Source organism: Salvia splendens, chromosome 22 (genome assembly GCF_004379255.2).
Source record: "Salvia splendens isolate huo1 chromosome 22, SspV2, whole genome shotgun sequence".
Classification (NCBI taxonomy): Eukaryota; Viridiplantae; Streptophyta; class Magnoliopsida; order Lamiales; family Lamiaceae; genus Salvia; species Salvia splendens.
Window position 1 is genome coordinate 24,931,983 of NC_056053.1, and position 21,903 is coordinate 24,953,885.

General features: G+C 36.8%; 3 protein-coding genes across 4 annotated transcripts; 1 reads left to right on the forward strand and 2 right to left on the reverse strand.

The window, feature by feature from the left end:
* Positions 1-942: 942 nt before the first annotated feature.
* On the reverse strand, positions 943-4,001 carry LOC121785954 (peptidyl-prolyl cis-trans isomerase CYP20-1-like). Its single transcript, XM_042184448.1, has 7 exons — positions 3,848-4,001; positions 3,392-3,470; positions 2,363-2,410; positions 2,255-2,278; positions 1,819-2,001; positions 1,651-1,726; positions 943-1,284 (listed from the first exon to the last, which is right to left on the reverse strand). The coding sequence occupies exons 1-7, from the start codon at positions 3,914-3,916 to the stop codon at positions 1,146-1,148; spliced, it is 618 nt and encodes a 205-aa protein (XP_042040382.1). The 5' UTR covers positions 3,917-4,001; the 3' UTR covers positions 943-1,145.
* A 718-nt stretch (positions 4,002-4,719) lies between these two features.
* Positions 4,720-9,026, reverse strand: LOC121787004 (phosphoinositide phospholipase C 4-like). The gene is made up of 9 exons (XM_042185603.1): positions 8,608-9,026; positions 7,561-7,757; positions 6,777-6,912; positions 6,452-6,691; positions 6,121-6,350; positions 5,924-6,041; positions 5,613-5,756; positions 5,460-5,546; positions 4,720-5,316 (listed from the first exon to the last, which is right to left on the reverse strand). Exons 1-9 carry the CDS (start codon positions 8,929-8,931, stop codon positions 5,017-5,019), a joined length of 1,776 nt encoding a protein of 591 aa, XP_042041537.1. The 5' UTR covers positions 8,932-9,026; the 3' UTR covers positions 4,720-5,016.
* Positions 9,027-11,129: 2,103 nt separating this feature from the next.
* LOC121787003 (6-phosphofructo-2-kinase/fructose-2,6-bisphosphatase-like) lies at positions 11,130-20,089 on the forward strand. Of its 2 annotated transcripts, none has more exons than XM_042185601.1 (24): positions 11,130-11,430; positions 11,700-11,763; positions 11,858-12,153; positions 12,638-12,844; positions 13,420-13,629; positions 13,728-13,823; positions 14,504-14,602; positions 14,692-14,721; positions 15,108-15,161; positions 15,339-15,392; positions 15,464-15,541; positions 15,994-16,085; positions 16,159-16,216; positions 16,284-16,358; positions 17,054-17,101; positions 17,504-17,601; positions 17,955-18,030; positions 18,160-18,222; positions 18,315-18,406; positions 19,024-19,092; positions 19,187-19,250; positions 19,344-19,409; positions 19,674-19,777; positions 19,851-20,089. In XM_042185601.1, the coding sequence occupies exons 1-23, from the start codon at positions 11,257-11,259 to the stop codon at positions 19,746-19,748; spliced, it is 2,238 nt and encodes a 745-aa protein (XP_042041535.1). In that variant the 5' UTR covers positions 11,130-11,256; the 3' UTR covers positions 19,749-19,777; positions 19,851-20,089. The 2 variants fall into 2 exon arrangements, with proteins under 2 accessions (XP_042041535.1, XP_042041536.1); XM_042185602.1 differs by having other exon boundaries at positions 19,856-20,089.
* The last annotated feature ends 1,814 nt before the right edge of the window (positions 20,090-21,903 follow it).

Below are 21,903 nucleotides of genomic sequence, written 5' to 3' on the forward strand. Positions count from 1 at the left end.
CATCACCTGCAACCCTCTTAACCATCTTATTCCCTAACTATTCGTTTCATTTTTATTTTTATTTTTCAACAAATTCAATTAATATTTCACTGAAATATTAAATTAATACTAATAATTTCATAAATTCATTAAAAACCACGAAAATTACATCACCGGAAAATACGAAACATACATAATTGAAATCCTAATATTACAATTTATTTTGAGCAACGAAATACATAGCAACGACTTGTGCAAACCCACGACGTTGGCTTCGGCGTTGTGAAGCATGTTCGGCCACGTAGATGGCGTTGAAATTGCGGCATTCCTTCCACACCCGTTGATGGTGATTCCAAAGCATGTTCAACGTGTGTGGAGGATGTGAAAGTGTAGTGTTTGTGCATAGAAAAAATGGTGGGAGAATTGGGTTATTTATAGATGAGTGTGGAAAAAAAGAAAATAAAAAAATAAAAAAATCTGCATAAAAAGGGGCAATTTTTTCAGATTTTTTTAAAAAAAAAATAAAAAAATCGCCGAAAATCGACGCCCGCAGAGCCGGCGAGTGGCGTCACGACCCAACCGCTGCTTACTGCGTGGTCGACGCGCGTGGCGAGCCAGCTCGCCAACATGCTCTCGGCAGAGGGATACAGGACGAGACGGAGTGGCCGCATCGCTGGCTCGATGCTATCTCGTCTCACCGAGACGAGACCGCATCGAGCTGCCGCTGCAGATGCTCTCACAACTCATAGAAAGTGAAGACAAAGTTGGCAAGGCTATATAGTAGTAGTATAACAACTACTATTATTTTATGAATCAAAAGATTGAATTCCAGGTGATGATTGTCTAGAGTCCTTAGCTCCTTCGACAAATTTCAAAACTTTTAATCATTCCCAAAACATGAATACAAAAAAATCATGCATACCGGGCATAATAAAATATTATCCCTAATAATTAAAAAATCAGTTGGTCTATAAAAATTACTATTTATAGTTCGGTCCATTAAACAATATTGTGTGCATTGGGCTAGTGGCAAAGCAGTAACCAACTCAAGCCAAATGTTTCAAGTTCCGAGCTCCGAGTCCATAGTCCACGATCTTTAACTTAATGTTGCAAACACCAAAAAAGCATTAATATAAGTGAGTGGCAAATATGTATAAGAAGGGTGGTCACATTGGGAGTTCACCACTATCTACAATCACAACTTTGCTTTTGGGTGTGCCGCTCTGATTGCCTTCAGCTTCAATCTTATACACCACATCCATTCCCGACAGTACCTTTCCAAATACGACATGGCGGCCATCCAACCTGTTGATCGGATCAAGACTTTCAGGCATGGCAAGAAGCGTTCTAATGTAACAAAGATTTGCAGGAATTGTAACTATCCATTATGTAACGGGTATACGTTGTTTTCAGTACTGAAATACTCATGTTGGCAATCAGAAATCCAGGTGGGAATTGTACCCTAATAGTAAAAGCCAATTGTCCCTCTGCAGATTTCCGATTGCCAATGTAAATTTTCAATTCGAGAAAGGTGGACTGATCTTAGATTTGAAAACTCAAGTTATTAGGTACTGATATATCACTATTGAAAGAATGAGATGTTTCTGAAAAAACACATACTTATTTTGGGCAAGAAAGTGATGTTTACCCTACTGGATATGAATAGCTTACCAGCTGGTTGTCACAGTAGTGATGAAGAACTGGGAACCATTAGTGTTGGAGCCAGCGTTTGCCATCGAGAGGAGTCCTGTATAGTACGCAGATGATGAAGTTATGGAGATAATGATGAGTTCAACTTTCATCATCAATTATATCAGCAAAACAGTAGCAGGTATATACCAGGTCCTGTGTGTTTGATCTTGAAGTTTTCATCAGCGAATTTCTCCCCGTAGATTGATTCCCCACCTCTTCCATCGCCTAGAGTAAAGTCACCTCCTTGAAGCATGAAGCTGGGTATAATCCTGTGGAATGCACTTCCCTTGTAATGCAGAGGCTTCCCGTGTTTTCCAACCCCTTTCTCACCTGAATTTACAGAAAATGATATCCCTTATTCCCTTATACGAAGTATTGAGCAACTCTTTTCGATAATGGCTTAGAGATAGAAGTTCTTTAAGATAACTAGAGCATAGTAAATAGGAGTAACTTCTATGCCTAAGATACTATGCGAATTATGAAGCTATTCAACCAAAAAAGCAAATCAACTGGGGCGTTAATGATCATTCAGTTGAGACACCGGCATGGTAGAAACAAGAAAAAGAAGAAAAAAGTGTTGTACCTGTGCACAGAGCTCTAAAATTTTCTGCATGAGAAACACAACAAAAAGTCAGTTATATAAGTAGTGAAGATAGCTCAGGAAGCATTAATCCCAGAAAGCTAACCATACCTGCCGTCTTCGGAACAGTTTTCCCAAAGAGACCCATAGTGATGCGTCCTAAGAATATGCATCCGTATTCGTCAAGGCAACAGTAAAAGTGAAATCACAAACATTACATATATGGGTGTCTGTATCAGAATCAAACTAATCCTACTTGATATCTACTAGCACACATCATGAATGGGTGGTGCAGTGATGAATTGACTTATAGGGCAGTTGGCAGTTTGGTGCAAATGAAAATGAATGATTATGATGCATGCGTGAGGACGCGATGAGTGTTGGTATGGGGGAATGATCCCCATCAACGAGTAAGAAACTTTCTTACATTCCAATTCCCATTCCCATTCTTACAAACTAAAATTGTTTTCTACAGTAGTTTCTGCATCACAATCACAAACAGACTTCACTACCAACCTGGAACAAAATCCTAAATACAACCAAACTCATTTATTCTCTACAGTAGTTTCTGTGTCACAATCCCAGACAGACTTCACTACCAACCTGGAACAAAATCCTAAATACAACCAAACTCATTCATTCTCTACTCTTCTACCACTCCCGTAACTCAGATTTATTAACCAAAACTTCCAACTTCCTAAGCACTTGTCTTCCTTAGCTATATCTTTTCTTTTCTGAATCAGAGCACTGCCCTATTCTTACTTTCTAGGTTGTCTCCCTAAACAGTGTTCTCCATTTTATATCCTCTTCACTGCAAAGGCACTAGATGCAAAAACAACTCTAGAGCAATGCGAATCACTTCAACTGCTCTTGATACATTCCCTAATTTATTCTGCCTGGTTAATCAAAGTAGCAGTACATAATATAGCACAATCACAGTGTACATTTAGCACGATGTCTTGCAAAACTATTATACGAAGCAGTTCTGTACAAAATAGATTTGAACCTCAAGTGCACATTGCCATAGAACTAGAGCAAACCAGTGCACGATGGCTTGCAGAAAAATACAAGACGAAGCTCTACTTCACAAACTAGATTCGAATATTCAATATGCATAAATATCATAGAACTAGAGCATACCAGCTGGTTTTCCATCAATCTCAACATCAAAGTAAACCTTATGAGTCACTTCTTTCAAATTTTCCTTCGATTTCTTTGCCTGCAGGAGAAAGCAATAACAATGCTCATTAAACGCAGCAAAGTAACATAACGATATCGAAGAAGACACTACCACCGATGTCTCATTAACAAAATATGTACGGAACTCAAGATCTCCCACTGCAAGATCAGTAATGATATACACACTAATTTCAAAGAACAAAAGTTTTCCCCCAAATTCAAATTCATGCTCATAGCAGTCAAAATAGGGGTTCTAAATAAAATCAGTCGGAGACTGGTACCGAAATGAAGAATTATAGTAACAAACCGCAAAGGATTTCACTACGAATCAAACTGAAATGCAAATCATTTACTCTTAAAAAAGACAAGACAAAACAAGAGTGCAAGGGTAAAAAAAGAAATAGATTGAAGAATAACCTGTGTAAAAGCGAAGCTGAGACAGAGTAGCAGAGTGAAGAGGAGATATATTCTCTGATTTGTCGCCATTTCTGTTCCGATCAAGGATTTGCTCAGCTTCAGTCACAGAGCTGAGAAGTGAGAACTGATGATTAATGTAGTATAGTTAAGTTTTTGCCACGTTCTATATTCGCGTCATATGATGGGATTTCTGCCAATGGCGTAACAACACGTCTGCTTATTCTTGTGTAACCTCAAATTTGTTTTATTTCTGTAATTGTTAAATTTGGGAGAAGATAAATTTTAAAGGATTTTTAGCTGAACGAAAATTTTGATTATTTTTAAAAAAATGCTATTTACATAATTGACGCATTTGTGAAATTTGATAATTTTAAATGTATAAATAATAATATTAATAAATTTAATTTGCAAATTCTGCTCTTGATTAAATAAAAATTTATTTATTTAATTTCTTTATTGTTTACATTTTTTTAACTTTCTAATTACTTTTTTATATTACTATATACTACTATAATAATGAATAATACAATGAAAAGGTCATCCATGTGGATAGTCTATGACTCTATGTTGATTTAATCTGAAGAGACTTCATTAAACAATCTTAAATAATGTACTATTTTTTCAATCTAATTTCGAATAATGCAAACTTATTTATTACTCGCAACCCAATAAAATCAACCCAATAAAATCCCTAAAATCATAAACTTTTATACGAATTTTAAAATATCTTATTATATAGACCAATTTTAAAATTTATGGAAAATACCAAATTTTAGGGGAATGATTTTAGAAACCAATATTCCTAAAATCAAAGTCTACGTATAAATATAAAACCACTTGCAACTGTATTTGGATAATAAACCAATATCATGTTGCTTTAAAAATTAAATTAAATTAAATTAAAAACTGGATATCACTTTATGCTCACTCAACACACCAATAACTGCAGGCCTCCTTACAAACAGAAGTAAAACTAGTACAAAACAATAGCTCTGACACTCGCCAACGAAGGCAAATTCCACCGTTAACTTCCTCCATGAAACTCTAGAAACTGGGCACGGTGGGCCCTCCTCAACGACGGGGTACGTCCCGTTGTTTTCTTATACCGAGATAATGAAGCCTGCTAGAACAAATGAACATGCCTCCTAAGGTGGTCTGCATTTTGATAATCATGAGATGTCGAACCGCATCAGAAGGCGGACAGATTTCAGCTTCTCGCGCTCACCTCTCCGGTCGCAAAGAGGCACGGACCGTATGCCAGGCCTCAGCTCTGCGACAGGAAGACAAGTTTGGCCGGCAAAGTCATCCTTCTCCGACATATCATACTCATGCACTTCGATTCTTAGCAGAGCTAGCTCAGGAACAGTGAGAGAGAATGTGAATTCCTCTTCCCAAACAGGGCTCCAGTTGTCCTCTATCGTCTTCGTCTTCTTCATGATCTCATCAGCCGGTGCACCGGCTATGCCAACCTGTGTCGTATGGATTTATTATTTTTAAAAGTCAAGATCTAATGCCCGAATGTTGGCATTCATGTTTTATAGTACAAAGCTTTTCCAGAATGGAGATGATAAAGCAGCGAAACAATCTAATAGATCGGGACTAGTTGGCTTACCCTGACGTAGAAGTCGGGTGGCGAGTATAAATCAAAGTGAGTTTGTTTAAAGTCCAAATGCCAGCCATCCCCCATGTATACTTTCACCTGTCACGAAGCATTGTTAGATGAGAATAGTTTAAAGAAGCACAAGGTACATGAGTCGAGGCTTGCCTTTAAGGTTTTCTTGACGGGGGCCTTCGCTTTAGGATCAAAAACCTCGTTAGCATTCATCAATATATCAGGCTTTTTCACAAAACCACAGCCTCCATTTGCCCTGAACATTCCTTGCATCAACCAAAGTGATCTTCCATATCCCTGCACCAGCAATTAGTAGAATGTGAAGCAGCAAATACGAGCATTTCTTGAACTTGTGATAACGTTTCATAGATCCATTTCTGATTATGATCCAGCCATCAAAAACCAAACAAGAACCCGACTATAACTTAAGGTGTAGAAGTTTCAAGATAAAGTTGTGGTCGAACCTGCATATTAAATGCAATCATTTGAGCTCCATGCAACCAACCAACTTGAGGCTTGTAATTCGACGAGTTGAATCTAGTTCCCTTAGGATAGACTCTCAGAATATTCCTCTGTGTAAACCTAATGTAAGAAACATTAAGACTATGAACACAAATCTACCACTGTTAGGGCGTAGCGTCATAGTTAGATAGGTAAACACCTGACAATGTCTGTCCCATAAGATTCAGCAGCCTTTTCGAGAGCTTGCTCGCTAACACTTAAGCGTCTCACTTTATCAGCCTCTACTTTTAGTGATTCCTTCATCCCTCCTCTTGGTTTCCCAGCGTGGATAGCTATAAGGCGTTTATACTCAGGTGCTTCACGAAATCCAGGATCACACTCGTCGTCATCCTCATTGTTAGGATTCAGGTCTGTCATTTCATTGTCCATCTGCATTGAAGATATATTTATAAATTATTCCACGCATATGTACAGTTTTTTAATTGTAAAGAAAAAAACAAGGAAATGAAAAACAACCGTTTCCTACCTACCTTATCTTCTTCTTCTTCTTGTTCGGCCGTGAGGCACGAAGGCTCGCTTCCCCACACATCATCCTCAGAACCTTTTCTCCTAAGTGATTCACCGCCCTTAAGGTTCTGAGCCTCAAGGTACTCCTTAGGAGGTTTTGTGGAAATAATAATGCGATGTTTTAACTCTTCTGGTGACGGGAATTCTTTTAAGCAGTCTGACTCTGGGCAGAAAAGCATTTTTCCAAATACTTGGGAGAGCATCTAAGGAGAATTCACATAGAACACTTGAAGATATCCTTGAGTGAATGTACATAAATTAAAATAATTTCCAATGTTTGCTATTTACCTGAGCAACTTTAGCTTGCAGTTCACGCGTAAGGTGATCCTCCAATGTTATTATGACAGGGTATGGAGAAGCAGAAAAGGCATGCTCTTTTATCGACTTTAGACACTTCAAGAGGTCCACAGGTGCTGTCACGGTTCTATATTGACAATAGAGGAAGTTATAACCAATTGACGGAACATAAAGGATATACCGATACAGTTAAAAGTAGGCACTCAAGTGGACAGCAAGATGCTTCTTTTCTCCTAGCTCATATTACATAGCTCGTCTACAATTATTGATCGTGCATCATGTTTCAACTTTTTTATTGGTGCAATGGTGCTGGAAGTAAACTAACAGGTTATTGAGTCCTATATGATGCACTCATTCTCTTTCCTATTCTATACTGACATGTTCATCCTTTCAAAGCTTGGCTCATCAATACGCCTAAAACATATTGATCAACAGAAACACACTCAAACTCGACTTGTTGATTATCAAAAACTCAAGGTCAGATAAACTCGTGTTTTACTTATTAAAGCTGGCATTTCTTCTTTAACTAGTCATGCTCAAACACAATTTTAAGCATAAATGAATATGGGTTTTTGATTTAATATGAACCCTGAGCTCATTTTGGTGATAAAACTACAAAATGGGTGACTTTCCCCTTAGTTTCATTTTGTTTAGTGTTTTCCTGTTCTTTTTCATATGTTGCACTGCTCTAGATTAATGAACTCATCAATTTAACAAGAAATCAACAGGAATGACACTAAAAGACCAGACGAGCAGAGCCTTGAGAAACTCATACCTTCCATGAAGAACATGCACGTCATCCTTTGAAGAGTTTGGCCATATATCAAGCTCTATCACCCTCACTCCCTTCTGCAGCGCCTTTATAACAGGAACGTCACTGCAGTCACTTGTGAGCTGGTTCCCAGTGAGGTAAGAGTTATGCCCGGTAAAGATGAAAAAGTGAGACAGCGGAGCTGTCATGTCTTGGTGCACCTGCAGCCCAAAAATCGACTTTTAATTGTGAGATGCACACAAAATAAACTTAGGTGGCGTTCGGTTGTCATGACTAATATCATGAGACTATCCATCTAGGATTAAGTTGTGGGATTATTTTAGTTGGAGGGGGAGGCTATGACTAATTATCATGAGACTATCCATCTAGGATTAAGTTGAAGGGTTCAATCTTATGAACCAAACATGATACATATTTAATCATGAGATTTAATCTTGCAAACCGAACACCCCCTTAGGGAATAACTCACAGCACCTGCACCTAAAGCACTTCAGATGAGTGGTTGAAAGCATTATGGAACAAGTAGCAAAAAACAAAAGAAACAGCCTAACTATTCCACTATTCATAGCTGCAGGAGAGGCACATGTCCAAACATGTATTACACACAAAACATAATAGTGCAAGCCACATTAGATACATCTGTCAAGAAAAAAGGAGACAAAATTGCTAAATCATATCAACAATTATCGTCTCAAGCATCAAATTAAATCCACGAAACTATTTCGGTCTCAATATCCAAATCCTTGTTGTTTATGCATCAAATAACAATAATTTTGAGCAATGATCTCGATTAGGAAGATTATCTCAATGTTACCACGAATATGTATCAAAATTAAAATACAGCCGTTTCGGCCAAAAATCGACTGTAAAAAATGAGATTAATCATTCAACTCTTATGTTTTAAATTTCAACAAAATACACACACATACATACACTCATTCCACACACTTGCAGCATGTTTCCAACTTATAATCAATGTTTCTAGCTAATTAGCCACAAATAATGAAAATCAAACAACTAGATCGGAAAAAATCAAATCAAACCGAATACCTGGCTGTACATCGGGGGATTGAGGTCGGCGGAGAAGAGGTAGTGGTGGAAGTCCTCGAGAGTGAGAGCGTGGCGCGTGAACTTGGCAATGTGGTGGCGCTTCTGGAGAATCTGCTGCACGATGTTCTCCGCCGCCGTGGCGGTGGCGTCGTCGCCCTCCGCCTCGCCCTGTACTTCCACCAGGAACCTCCGAAGCTGCTCCACCGACATCTGAGCCCCGCCGTCGGCGTACTTCAGGAACGCCTCCTTGACGTCCGCCGGCGGCTCGGCCTCCGTCACGCGGAACTTCCGCGTGAAGCACATGCACACTCTGTAACTCCCCATTCTCTCTCTCTCTCTAGATTTGGTAGATGGAGAGGAAGACTATAATTTGTTGGAGCTGTTCTGTTCAGCGTCAATGGTTGACTAAGACAATAATTATACTGCGCTGTCGCATTTCACATCTGTCGCCTTCACTTTAATCATCGAGACTCATCACTGTCTCCACTTCATTAAAATTAGTATGAAAGGGAAACTTTAATCATTGTTTAACGCCATTTTGTGTCAACAAATTCAACACAGAGAGAGATTCCGCCATGAGATGGGAAAATGAAAAGCTTGCAACTCGACCGCTTTTCAGTTTTTTTCTCTCTTATTGAATAGAAGTCCGTTTTTTCGCGAATGAGAATCCTGTTCATTTTTATTATAATTAGCAACAATAGGAGTATTTAAACTAAATTTACATTTTAATAAAATAATAATTCAAAATTAATTCATGTTCTGATTATGCTCGTTATATCATGATTAAATTTATACTAGGAACGTGATCGATGGCTAATTTCAACTCTGTTAACTCATCAACGCAGTGTATTAAAAATGTCAATAAGATAATATTAATATGCACACATAATTTATTGACATTTCAATATATTGTGTTGACTTTATGTATTGACATTTTAATATATTTCTGTTGATATTTTTAATACACTGCGTTGATGAGTTAGCAGAATTAGCAATATAGAAATGAAAATGACTACGAAAGGTAAATAGGCAAAATAGTTAAAAAATAAAAATCACAAATAAAATTAAATGTACAATATAACATTTTTACCCAAATAAACGAGGTAAAGAAATTAAAGCTGATGTCTCCTTTGCCCAAAGAACACCGATTTAGTTAGTACATGTTCAAAATAAATTGATAAACGTTAGTACATTAATTAAAATTCCAAAAATAAAAATTAAAGACAAACTTTAATGCTGAAATTTGTTAATGCATGTTCAAATTTTATTGATGAGATTGGCTTGGGGCGCTTTGAGCTTGTTGTTCGCGTATAAAGGGTCTTCGCCTTGCGACCTAAAATTATATTAAGTGGTCATCATGCATTATTGCAAATATCATCCAAGTCCATCGGTACAGTACTAGTAGAAATCATCATGCGCGACCAGTGTATAGCAATGCGCAAGAACAACGACGCATGATGAAACTACGCTTCAACATTTGTGGACCTCATCAAGGCTCACCGGCAAGATAATCATGCACTACTTGTGTTGTGTATTCGCTGCTTCACGTTCTCAATGAACGTACGACCTTGGTCATTATATACTTCTAGCAACCCTTCATATAGCAATCATTTGTTGTATCTGCATTTGAGCCATTGATATTGCAATCATCGTGGGGACCCATTAAATTGTAGACACAAATTTAATGGGGAAATTATAAAAGTTGTGCAATGCAAAGCTACTATGTTGTATTTATATATAAAAATAAGATACTTCTTCCGTCGATGAAAAATCCATGTTCTTTCATTTTTGTTGTCCATCAAAATTAATCACTATTAAATTTTAATCTCTATTGAGATAGGCTCATCTTCCACACTTCAACCACTTTCTATATATCTACCTCTCATAATTTATCAATTTAGCATTAAAACTTGGGTCGTGCAAGTTTAATTTTTTAGACGAAAATAGTATTAAATAATACTAATAAAAAAATCATTTTTTTATAAATTAAAAGTCAATCCATCTGGGAGCTCTGCAATGCAGATTGCTACGGGTGAACAACGCTGACAGAACCGACCCCACTGTGCTATGGGCCATACTACGACGCCCACCATGGGCGGATCTACTTGGAGGATTAGTGGGACATTTGCCCCTCCTCAAAAATCTATACCTATTGAATTTTTCTTCAAATTATTATTTTTTTAAAATTCTATTTTAAATGCCCATTCTCATTACAACAAAATTTGTTTATGAAAATATTTTTGCCCCTTCTCTTGGCAAATCCTAGCTCCGCCCCTGACACCTACAATGTGTCCGCACTAGCACCAACATGCGCGGTTCAACCCCTACCACTCAGTTGCAGTGAAGATGCCCTAAGTGCTCTACAACGCATGCCCCCCGCATCATATCAAAACGAGATAGAACATCCGCGTTTACGTTAGCATAATAAATAAACAAAAAATCGAAGTGGATAATGACATGGAAAACCAAATATAGTTTAAAGATGACAAAATTAATATATAAGGATGGAATTGAATCTAAAGAATATTTCCCTCCCTTTACAAATTCTATTCCATTCCATTCTTATCGCCATTTTCACCCACTTCGTCGCTCTTCGCAGCTCACTCTCTCTACATCCAAATGCTTTGAACCTCTTCACTCCTCTAGAATATGGGCACCGCCGCATCCACGAACGCCGATACCAGCTCCCATGGCTCCGAAGACCACGCCGGTGGCCAGCTCTATGTCTCTCTCAAAATGGAGAACTACAGGCTCAAAGGAGAGCTTGTGCCCCATGTCTACGGTTCCGCCCCTCTCGTCGGCTCCTGGGATTCTTCCAAAGCTGTTAGAGTTTTTATATTAATTTCTGTTTATTTTAACCAATTGCAACTTCGCAATTGTTCGTGTTTTTGCGACCGTGATTGCAGTTATGGTTCGCATTGTTGTACCTCTTTTCACTTACTGACTGGCTTATGGATTTTTGAATTTGTCTCTGATTGTTTGTGGATATTATCATCGATTTTGTGCATTTGTTGAACACCGATTAAATAGGGTTGCAATTGGTGCTTCTATCAGCTGTTACTGATTATATTTGATTGCACTGTATTCTACAGCTGTCTATGGAGAGGGAATCGACTTTTATGTGGGAACTAAGCTTTGTTGTACCACCTAATCACGGTAATTTAGCTTCTAATATGTGTATGCAATATGTCGCGTCTCCATTTTTTGTGCATCAGAACTTCGAAGTCTGATGATTTTTGTGTGGCAATAGAGACGCTGGATTTTAAGTTTTTGTTGAAGCCGAAGCATGGTAATGTGCCTTGTGTTGTGGAGGAGGGTCCAAATAGGCAATTGATAGGAGGTACGTTGCAAGGGGATCAGGACTCGGCTATGTTTAAGTTGTCTGGAGATGAGATTCTCGAGTATAAAGTGTTCATTAAAGCGGATAGGGTTTCACCATTCGATCTTGCTGCAAGTTGGAGGGCGTATCAGGAGAACTTCCAGCGATCCACTGTTCGTGGAATACCAGACGTCAGTATAGCTTCTGCTACTGAAGCTGCTAATGAGGTAGGTATAGAACGTCTCGTACTAATGAGAGCACTCTCAAGTTGTAGTTTGGTAATGCAGTAAATGCTGTATTGATGTTCTGAAATTGTATTGTTTCTAACTGATAATAGTATATTACTTGTGTACTGTTTTCCTCCCTATATGCCTGGGTCCCCTATCAAATAAACTGTCCGAATAATTCAAATATACTACTAGGGATGGAATTATGGAAATGTAGGTCTAAACCTAACGTATTGAAGCCAAACATATGCCCGACAATGTGCAACTTTCCCTTCTTTTTTTCCTTTTATCATTTTTTTCATAAGGGATCTTCACAGACTAAGAAGCTTTTTGAAGCATCATATTTGTTGCATCTCTGATTTATACACATACCACGATAGGCAACATGTTCCCCACTCCCTTCTGCGGCTTTTATAGCTTTCTATACTTGACATGTTATGCATGAGTAAATATCGCTTCATTCATCGGACACTTTTTGATACAGATTGGATCCCAAGCAAGTTTGGAGCTCGATATTGAGCACTATGTTGTTCCAGCTCCATCATCTGCAAATTCAGGTCCTGTTTATGCAGCAAATATGACAGAAACTCCTAGATCACTTGCCCGTACAGGAGTGTTTTCTAGGAATGACAGCTCTCTTGGTTCATCACATTCTCAAAAAGACCTCGGTGCCTCAGTTGACCGACCTGGTGTATGGTGTTAATTTGTTCCTCTTTTTTGTCCATTTATGAGTTGCGTGTCATACTGTCATTCTAATGCAATACTGATGAGAATTTTGTCTAGTGTATCTCAAGCAACTCAACACATAATAACCAACTCTTAATCCTCATTTTACATAGTGCTTTTCATGCATAATAAATTCATAGTCATTGCTATCTTCCTACTTTGGTGGTTGGCATCGACATACTTATATTTTTTTTTAAGTATAAGATTATACTTTTGATAGCTGAAACTTTTCAATTGCAATTTGTTATCAGATTATGACTTGTGTTTATGAATGTGAATGTACCAATGAAATCAAATGTTATTCTTTTGACAAGGCAAAATGAAAAGTCCACCCTCCCAATTTAGTTGCTGAAGTAAATGACGGAAGTTGTCTGCTTTTGACATGACAAGAGAACTTATAACAAATACATACCTGATTTATCTACACACCATTTCATGGCATCGAGGACAAATTCCTTGATATTAACAGCTTGCTTTTCATGTATTTACAACTTTTGTACAGTATTCCTTCGTATGTTGACTCTGTTTATTTTCTGTCAGGGGATGGAAGTCATTGCCCCAGAAACAGCAAAATTGTCTTTAGGATCTGGCTTGGTTGAGTCAAAGTCTGTTGGAACTTTTTCTAACATGCAGAAACAGGAAGGTCACAGAGGACTCTTTGTGGATAGGGGGGTAGGATCCCCTAGGCTAATGAAATCATCAAGTTCCTCTGCTTTTGCTGTTGATGTCAAACTTGGTTCCGAGGCTAAGGTTTGTGAGAAATCTATGATACTTGGTTTAACATTTCTGACAATGTATATCTTCCATTGCAAAGTAGCTTCTGAGACATCAATTTTTTGTTTTTCTAGAACTCTATGCCAGCTGCTGCAGGAGCTGTTGCAGCAGGAGCTGTAGCAGATCAGATGCTTGGGCCCAAGGAGGATAGGCATTTGGCAATTGTCCTGGTACATTCCTAGTATTCTAGCTAACACATCATAGAAGTCATTTTACCTCTTCAGGGCCAGGTAGAGCTTTTTGTGAAGATTGTTTAGTTTGCAGTTAAGTGTGCCCATCCCCCATCTCCATTTAGTCTACCCATTCAAGTAATAGAAAAATCAGGAGTTGACAATTTGTTGGATAGAGTTGGCATATATTTTCCTTTCCATTTTGTTCTTGAAGTTTTAGCCGTCTGAAAACTAAGTTCTAAGCAATTTGGTGTCAACATTTCCTATATTATGTGTTTTCTTTTGATGTCCATTTGCTTGTATGGTAAATATGCATGCAAATATGTGGTGCAACTTGCACATACGATTTCTGCAATGTATCTTAAACAACAGTTAGCACAACATAATTCAAAATGAAACATTAATTGCTCTGCATTTTCTCCGATTCTGCATATGGAGGCTTGGGGACCTTAGTTTCTTCAGCGAGCTAATATCTAAACTTTCAAATGAATACGAAAACTTTTATTTTAGATTTTAATGTTTTATCCTACAGATGAATATTACAGTTGTTTATCTGACACGCAAGATCCTTTCAACAATGCCCAAGATACAAGGAACATTGTCTTGTATTCCATTTTTGGATTTTTTTTATTGGAATTTGGATATTCAACTTTCATGCTTCAAAATCGAGCTTCTTACAGGTTGGGTTGCCTGCACGGGGTAAAACTTTCACAGCAGCAAAACTTACTCGATATCTTCGCTGGTTAGGACATGATACGAAACACTTTAATGTTGGGAAGGTCATTGATTCTCTATTTTTTATTTCTCTTTTGTTATTTTCCTGCTATTATTCGAGAGTAAGGGACATTGCTGTGAATTCTGTTTGCAGTATAGAAGGCTCAAGCATGGAGTTAACAAGGTACTGTCAGTTGTCCATGTCTCGTCTTCCGCTTTTTTGTTTGCTTGTCTCATGAAGCACAGAGGTGTCAGTTCTATTTCTAGTGGCCATCAGGATTCCCAATTTGTCAACATGTAGCCTCTATTATCAAGAAGATTGAGGGAATTTTCCTCTTTTTTGTGTGGAGAGTATTAGGAATAGACATGCTATTTATTTAACTTTGACACAGTGTTACTTTCTTTCGGCAAGTTACGTCCAGTATATGTATGATATCACCAAGTGCAAGGGATAGCGTTGGGCATATATGCCTCCACTATAATGAACCACTTATTCACAACATATTGAACTTGTTACACTCTAGGATCCTTAATTATGATACTTATTTAACTCTCATTGATATGATGCAGACAGCTGATTTTTTCAGTGGCGACAATCCAGAAGGCATAGAGGCACGCAATGAGGTATTCTTAATTGGAAGCATTTCTTTCAAATCTGATTTTTTCTGTGAATGGTTCCAATAATAAGAAGGTGCAGGTTTTATTCAGAAGTTTTATTGTTAATGTTTTTCTTATATAAAAACTTCTAATCTGTATTGACCTTTTTCCTTGGGCATAGTTCTAATTCATGACATCTACTAGGTAGCAGCTCTTGCAATGGAGGATATGATATCTTGGATGCAAGAGGGTGGCCAGGTAGGTACATTTCAATTTACCAGCATAACATTTATTGGATCCATTGGTAATGCATTTTTAATTATGCTTAGGTTGGGATATTTGATGCTACAAACAGTACCAGGAAAAGACGGAATATGCTTATGAAAATGGCTGAAGGCGAATGCAAGGTGGAGTACTGAATTTTGGTTGCTTTATCATTAGCATATTGTCTATTCAAAGAATTTTCAACTGATTCTGTTGTATGGTATAAAGTGGTTTACCAGTAATGTGTTAGCATGCGTGAAAGATGGTTACTTAAAGAGTTTTCTTTTAGTGTTAGTTAGAGGCATAGAGAACCTGAATAACTTCAAATGAGAGTTGTGCCTACCCGTTGAGAATGTCTGTGCATTAACAACATTGTGGTCCAAATAGTAACATTTTGGTTTGTATTGTGTACTCAATTTTTGTTGTCAATTACCATAAAGTGCAGCTTATTCTGAGTATGTCAATAAATTAATTAACTCAAATTGCTGCATTCACCTTAAATGTGCATTTCTGTAGTGCCAAGTCATCATAATGTAGTGCGACTTGGGTAAATCTTTTCCACTAGATATTTCATCATGATGTTTTTTACCGACAGATTATCTTTCTGGAGACATTATGCAACGATAGGAATATAATTGAGAGGAATATACGTCTCAAAGTTCAACAGAGTGCAGACTATGCAGAAGAGTACGATGCAAGATGGTTTCCTTGTCATTTATGCACCACATATATTCTCACAGTGATTGGTGGTATATTTCAGGCCAGATTTTGAAGCAGGGTATCATGACTTCAAGGTCCGACTGGAAAATTACGAAAAGGTAGATCCTGGAAATGTGTTATGTGGAGAAAAGTAATGATTTATGAGCAGTTTTCCTTTTTGTTCAGGTCTATGAGCCAGTTGAAGAAGGGTCTTATATAAAAATGATAGACATGGTCTCTGGAAATGGTGGACAAATACAAGTAAATCCCCTCAATGTTCTTGTATTTGTTTTAATCTATTTTTTGTAGAGTATTAGCTATCTACTTATATGAGCAAGAGTGCTATGCCGATGTGTGAATGCTTCTACAGAATCTAATTTCCTTGAGTAGATGAAAAGACCATATTATAATGGCTAAAGTCATATTTATATCTATACATTTAGACAATGCTTCGATAATTAAATCCAGTGAAGGCAATGTTATAATCTGCTTTCCCTCACCTTGACATATGGTGCTGCTACCACTATATGATGATATAAGTTAGAACCACGATCTTGGATCTTTTTGAAGAAAATGTCCTGAGCATCTAAAATCATTACAGAACTTTTGAAGCTGTCATGTTGAAATGCAACCATAGATTGGTTGTGCTAAGCATATACTATGTGTTATAAATCTATGAAGGTCTCGCAAAAAGCAATTTATCGCGATACGAGGCTGCTTCTTTTGCTTAAATTAGTACACTTTGAACACCATTGTCTTTCACGGATGTAGTATCTATAGTTGGAGCAAAGGGGCATCAATGCACTGTGCCTGTTTTGTGAGTCTCTTTCATATCATCCCATAGTTGTTATGGCCTTTTACCAAAGCACAAATGGTCCTTACCTTTCTTTACCAATTTACTTTAGACTGAGATATTATATAACCATCTAATAAATATTTGTATTTTGTTGAAACAGGTGAACAACATTAGTGGGTACCTTCCAGGGCGGATAGTATTCTTCCTGGTATGTTGTAAAACATCTTTTTTAAGGACTTGCTATAGTTTTCTGCAAATAAATTGTGAAGATACGTTTTACCCACCACAGTTGAGAGAATTGAAAGTGGTCTATATGATTCCAAATTGAATTTTGATTAATTTGAATTTTTGCCTCCAAAAATCTGCCGATTAATTCTTTTTTTTAAATGTTACATAATTTTGGATACATGCACTGGGAGGTGTGTTTTAGTCATCACCAAAATTACAATGTGTGCATGTTACACCCTCCGCTCCCCATTTCCTCTCACCTTTTTAACAAAGTCAACAATTTCTTAAAACCCGCACCGAATGGGGCAGTTAATGGGGACTGGAAGGATTACATGATAACCAAACATGAGATGTGGCTGATGGTGTTGCGTATCATTTGCAGGTGAATACACATCTGACTCCCCGTCCAATTTTGCTTACCAGGCATGGAGAGAGCCGATACAATGTCAGAGGTCGAATTGGTGGTGACAGCGCCATAAGGTTTCTCTGAATTATGGAATGCGAATACAGTTTCTACTTTGCTTAAACTCCTTCCAAATCCTCTTTAAATTTGATTTGGTCTCTTGGAAATTCAAACGAGAGAATAATGTTGCCTTTTACCTGCAACCATGTTTTGTTGAGAGAAGTCAAAATATTAGAAGTTAACATTTCTTCAAGTACTCAGGCTTTGCACTAGCATACATATGAAATATTTTCCATTCTTAGGAAAACCAGTAATGTTCTTTTTAACTTGTTTCAGACTTTCAGTTATAACTACTATTTCTGTTTATCAGCATAAGGGTAATTTGATCTGGCTTCATTTGGTAACTTTGGTGCTTATTTTCCTTGTGCAGTGATTCTGGCGAGCTTTATGCTAAGAAGCTTGCAAATTTCGTCGAGAGGCGCCTGAAAAATGAAAAGGCTGCTTCCGTAAGATTCTCCAATTTCATAAATTTTGGGATATCGGCTTCCTCTCTATGCCTCAATTTTAACTCAATCTGGGTACTGGAATATTATGAGGAAGACATATCATTATAATTTTGTTTCTACTGTGATCAGATATGGACTAGCACGTTACAGAGAACAATTCTGACAGCAGGTCCGATTGGAGGATTTCCCAAGGTTATGATTGACGCTATTCTTAACTGCACTTTCTGTTGTCGGTTTCTTTGACTGACATCTAATATTACTCATTTTATTATGTTATCTTGTAGATACAATGGCGTGCACTTGACGAAATTAATTCTGGTGTATGCGATGGGATGACATATGAAGAAATTAAGAAAAATATGCCAGAAGAATATGAGTATGCTTCATTTCTTATGTGTTACGTTCTTCCATCTCCATATTTTGTTTTGTCCTGAACGAAGTACAAGTGAAATATATAACATGTATGTACAAGGTGACCTATCCATTTGATGATATTACGTGAAACTGTCCGTTTTCTCACCTTATCCTTTTGATGATAAGTAATAACCACTTTGTATAATAGATTTGAGAATTTTAGCATTTGTTGCTAGTCATATGGTCCATGTAAAACCACACAATTAATTATGATTTAAGTACATAATGCTCGGTCTGTATATAACTGTAAAATATAATAGCATTGAAGCCTTAGCCTGCTTGTGTTATCCTAGCGAGCTTCGTGGAGTTCAGAGTTCAGACCGAGAAGAGGGATAAAAGTATTTTCGAGATGTTATTCAAAACGGTCTTTGCAGACTTGAATTCCACAGAGCATATTCCTAGAAACCAGTTAGGTGTATTTGAATGTCCCATTCCCTCTCTCGTGAACCTAACTTCCTGTCGTTCAGTTCGTAATTCTTTTTATATAGGTGGTCTTGTTTTACACTCCTTTCCCCTTCCTTTCCTCTCATTGTCATTGATTAACATCTTCTGAAATTAATTTCATCCTAAAAATTGCAGATCGCGTAAAAAGGACAAGTTAAGGTACAGATATCCTCGTGGAGAATCTTATCTTGACGTTATACAAAGGTCCGTCCTATGCAGTTCAAATGCGCCTTTCCCTTTGGGTCAAGTTCATACTTCATAACGCCTAAAACGTTGCATTTGTTTCTTCTCTTTTTAGGCTGGAGCCTGTAATTATTGAGCTCGAACGACAAAGAGCTCCCGTTGTGGTCATATCCCACCAGGTTATACGTCTATCATACTCCTATAATTTAGTTTTCCCCCACGAAAATGCAGAATATGCTTGAGATGCCAATTGACTTCTTCTGGATTTTCAGGCAGTTTTGAGGGCTTTGTATGCTTATTTTGCTGATAGGCCATTGAAAGAGATTCCCCATATCGAGGTAATTCATTCACAACTATGGACAATTTCCACGTCTTGCACTAATTTACGAATTCCAAACTTTGATATCCTATCTTTGAAATATATTCGGAATATTTGGTCTGTTTAAGACAACATTCACACCATTGGAAGAGGCTGCAAAACTATATAAAACAGAATTACAGAAGCTTCTCTTCCATTTTTATTTTGTTGTTCTACTACAGAAGCTGAACTGCATCTTTTCTGAAAATTAAACGCGGCTTATCTTTTCTTTCACAATACGCAGATGCCGCTTCACACAATAATAGAGATACAGATGGGAGTTACCGGTGTCCAAGAGAAACGATACAAGCTCATGTGAGAGCTCGAGAAACTCGACACCGTTGCATAGTAAGCTTCCATTACTTACCTACTAATGTCCCTCGCTGTATAAAACTGATACAAAGGAGACAAATAATGTTAGGTCAGGTGAAAATTACTCACCGTGAACAGAAATTTATGGCCAACTGTCACCTCATTGTTCGTTCTTGATCCGAAGGGGTCGAAAATAGTGGCCCGTCACCTGCTGCTTTTCGTCTGGTGTCTCCGATTTGTTTGTTCACTGAGTCGACTTGAGCTATGATCCTCACAGATCTATGATCTCTATGTTGGGCTTAAATGGTACTGAACTTTGAATATTTTGAATGTGGTTTTTTGTTCTTAGCTGTTTATGATGCATTTAAACCTGTTTGGTAGTGAATCTTTGATCCAAAGGGGTCAAAAATAATAACCAACTAATTACTACTAGTATAGTAGTATTACACATTTACAGTGATAAATACATTTTTTTTTCTAAGATAGAGATGGGTGGTGGGTTCGACTAACAATTTGATCCAATAACTAGTCTTTAGGCCCAAATTGAATGGGCCTACTTGAATCCAATTAGTATAGTACCTGATCAGTTTTCTCTAGATTCTGACCACTGTTTATAAAACCAGATCAGCAAGGGAACCGACGAGGCTATCAGTTCACGGTTCGATCAATAGGACTGGTTGAATCACTGCTTAGTAAATTTAGTACTAGTATATGATTAACAAAAAATTTTAAATCTTAATAATATGAAACGTCGATAAATTAAAAGTTTGCAAATAAATTTAAAAATAAATCCACAGCTAAACGGATCATGATAACCTTCCTATGTTACTTAGTACTCGACAGCAAATCAGTTGTATAGCTGAATTATGTTGGCAACAACGATTATGTAGTCTAATCGACGTGACATGAAGAGAATAATAAAAACGATTTAATAAAACAAAAATAATTGGTAATAAATAAATAAATAAATAAAAAGTATAATAATTATGTACGGTATCTTTAATCATTAAAATTACTTCAAAAATTTAATGAAACCGACAACCACCTATTTTATTGGTGCGCCATGCGTAGTAATAAAACCTTGCATGGAGGCCACGCAAATATATGCATGCATTTTCAATAAAAAAATGTCGGACACATAGATCTGAGAAGAAATATTTATCTAGTATAAATGTATAATCTCAAAATAATATTAATCTCGATAATACTTCACTCCTTGCTCTTCTTATAAATGGGATTTCCGAAATAGGAGTAATACTTTAATATTCTTTTAAATAAAAATGTAGATTTATCTTGTTCTATCGAAAATGCTTATAAAATGTCACAAAACAAACCCATTTTCATATGCATGGGTTCCATATAAATGTGATTAAATAGATTCTCATTATTATATATGTATGTATATATATTTATTTAAACATATATGTTTGGTTTTGTTTTAGCTTACGGCATATAAATTAACCAATTATTAAATACAATATATCTATGCAGCTAGGTTTGCCACACAAAGTTATTTTAATAAATATTCATAAAATTAACAAAAATAAATTAAAAATTCTATCTCATGTATATCTTCTCCCATCAATTCTGAATAAAGAGAATGACTAAATTTTATTATTTAATTTTTTAGAAGTGTATACCACGTACAAAGTGCAATAAACATTATGGTTGTTGTGTACTAACATTTAATATAATTGATGTTATATATAGCTATTTAAGAAATATAATGTAACGGTTGATTAACATTAGACGAAAATATATATACCATGCTAGCTTTTTAGTGTTATTGTTTTTTTAACTGAGAATACATGACAGCTGTAATTAATATACTCCGTATTTGTTTGGCCATTTTCTCTTGTCTTAACCTTTGGATTTTCATATGTTTGGAAATTTATGATTATACATCGAATCTGGTAGATGAATTGATTGAATTGTTGGAATACAACTTTTTTGGTCGAATAAATATACATCAATACATGCAACATCAAATTTTCTTGTTAGCTATTGTTTGTATTTTTTATAAAGGGAATGATCGATCAATATATCAAATAAGAAGAATCCAACAAATTAATAATCTTCAGTAATTAAGTTAAGAATCAGGTTATTTAAACAGTTGCAATTAAATGAGTTCATTTTGCACAAATTGCGCCTACATATGGATC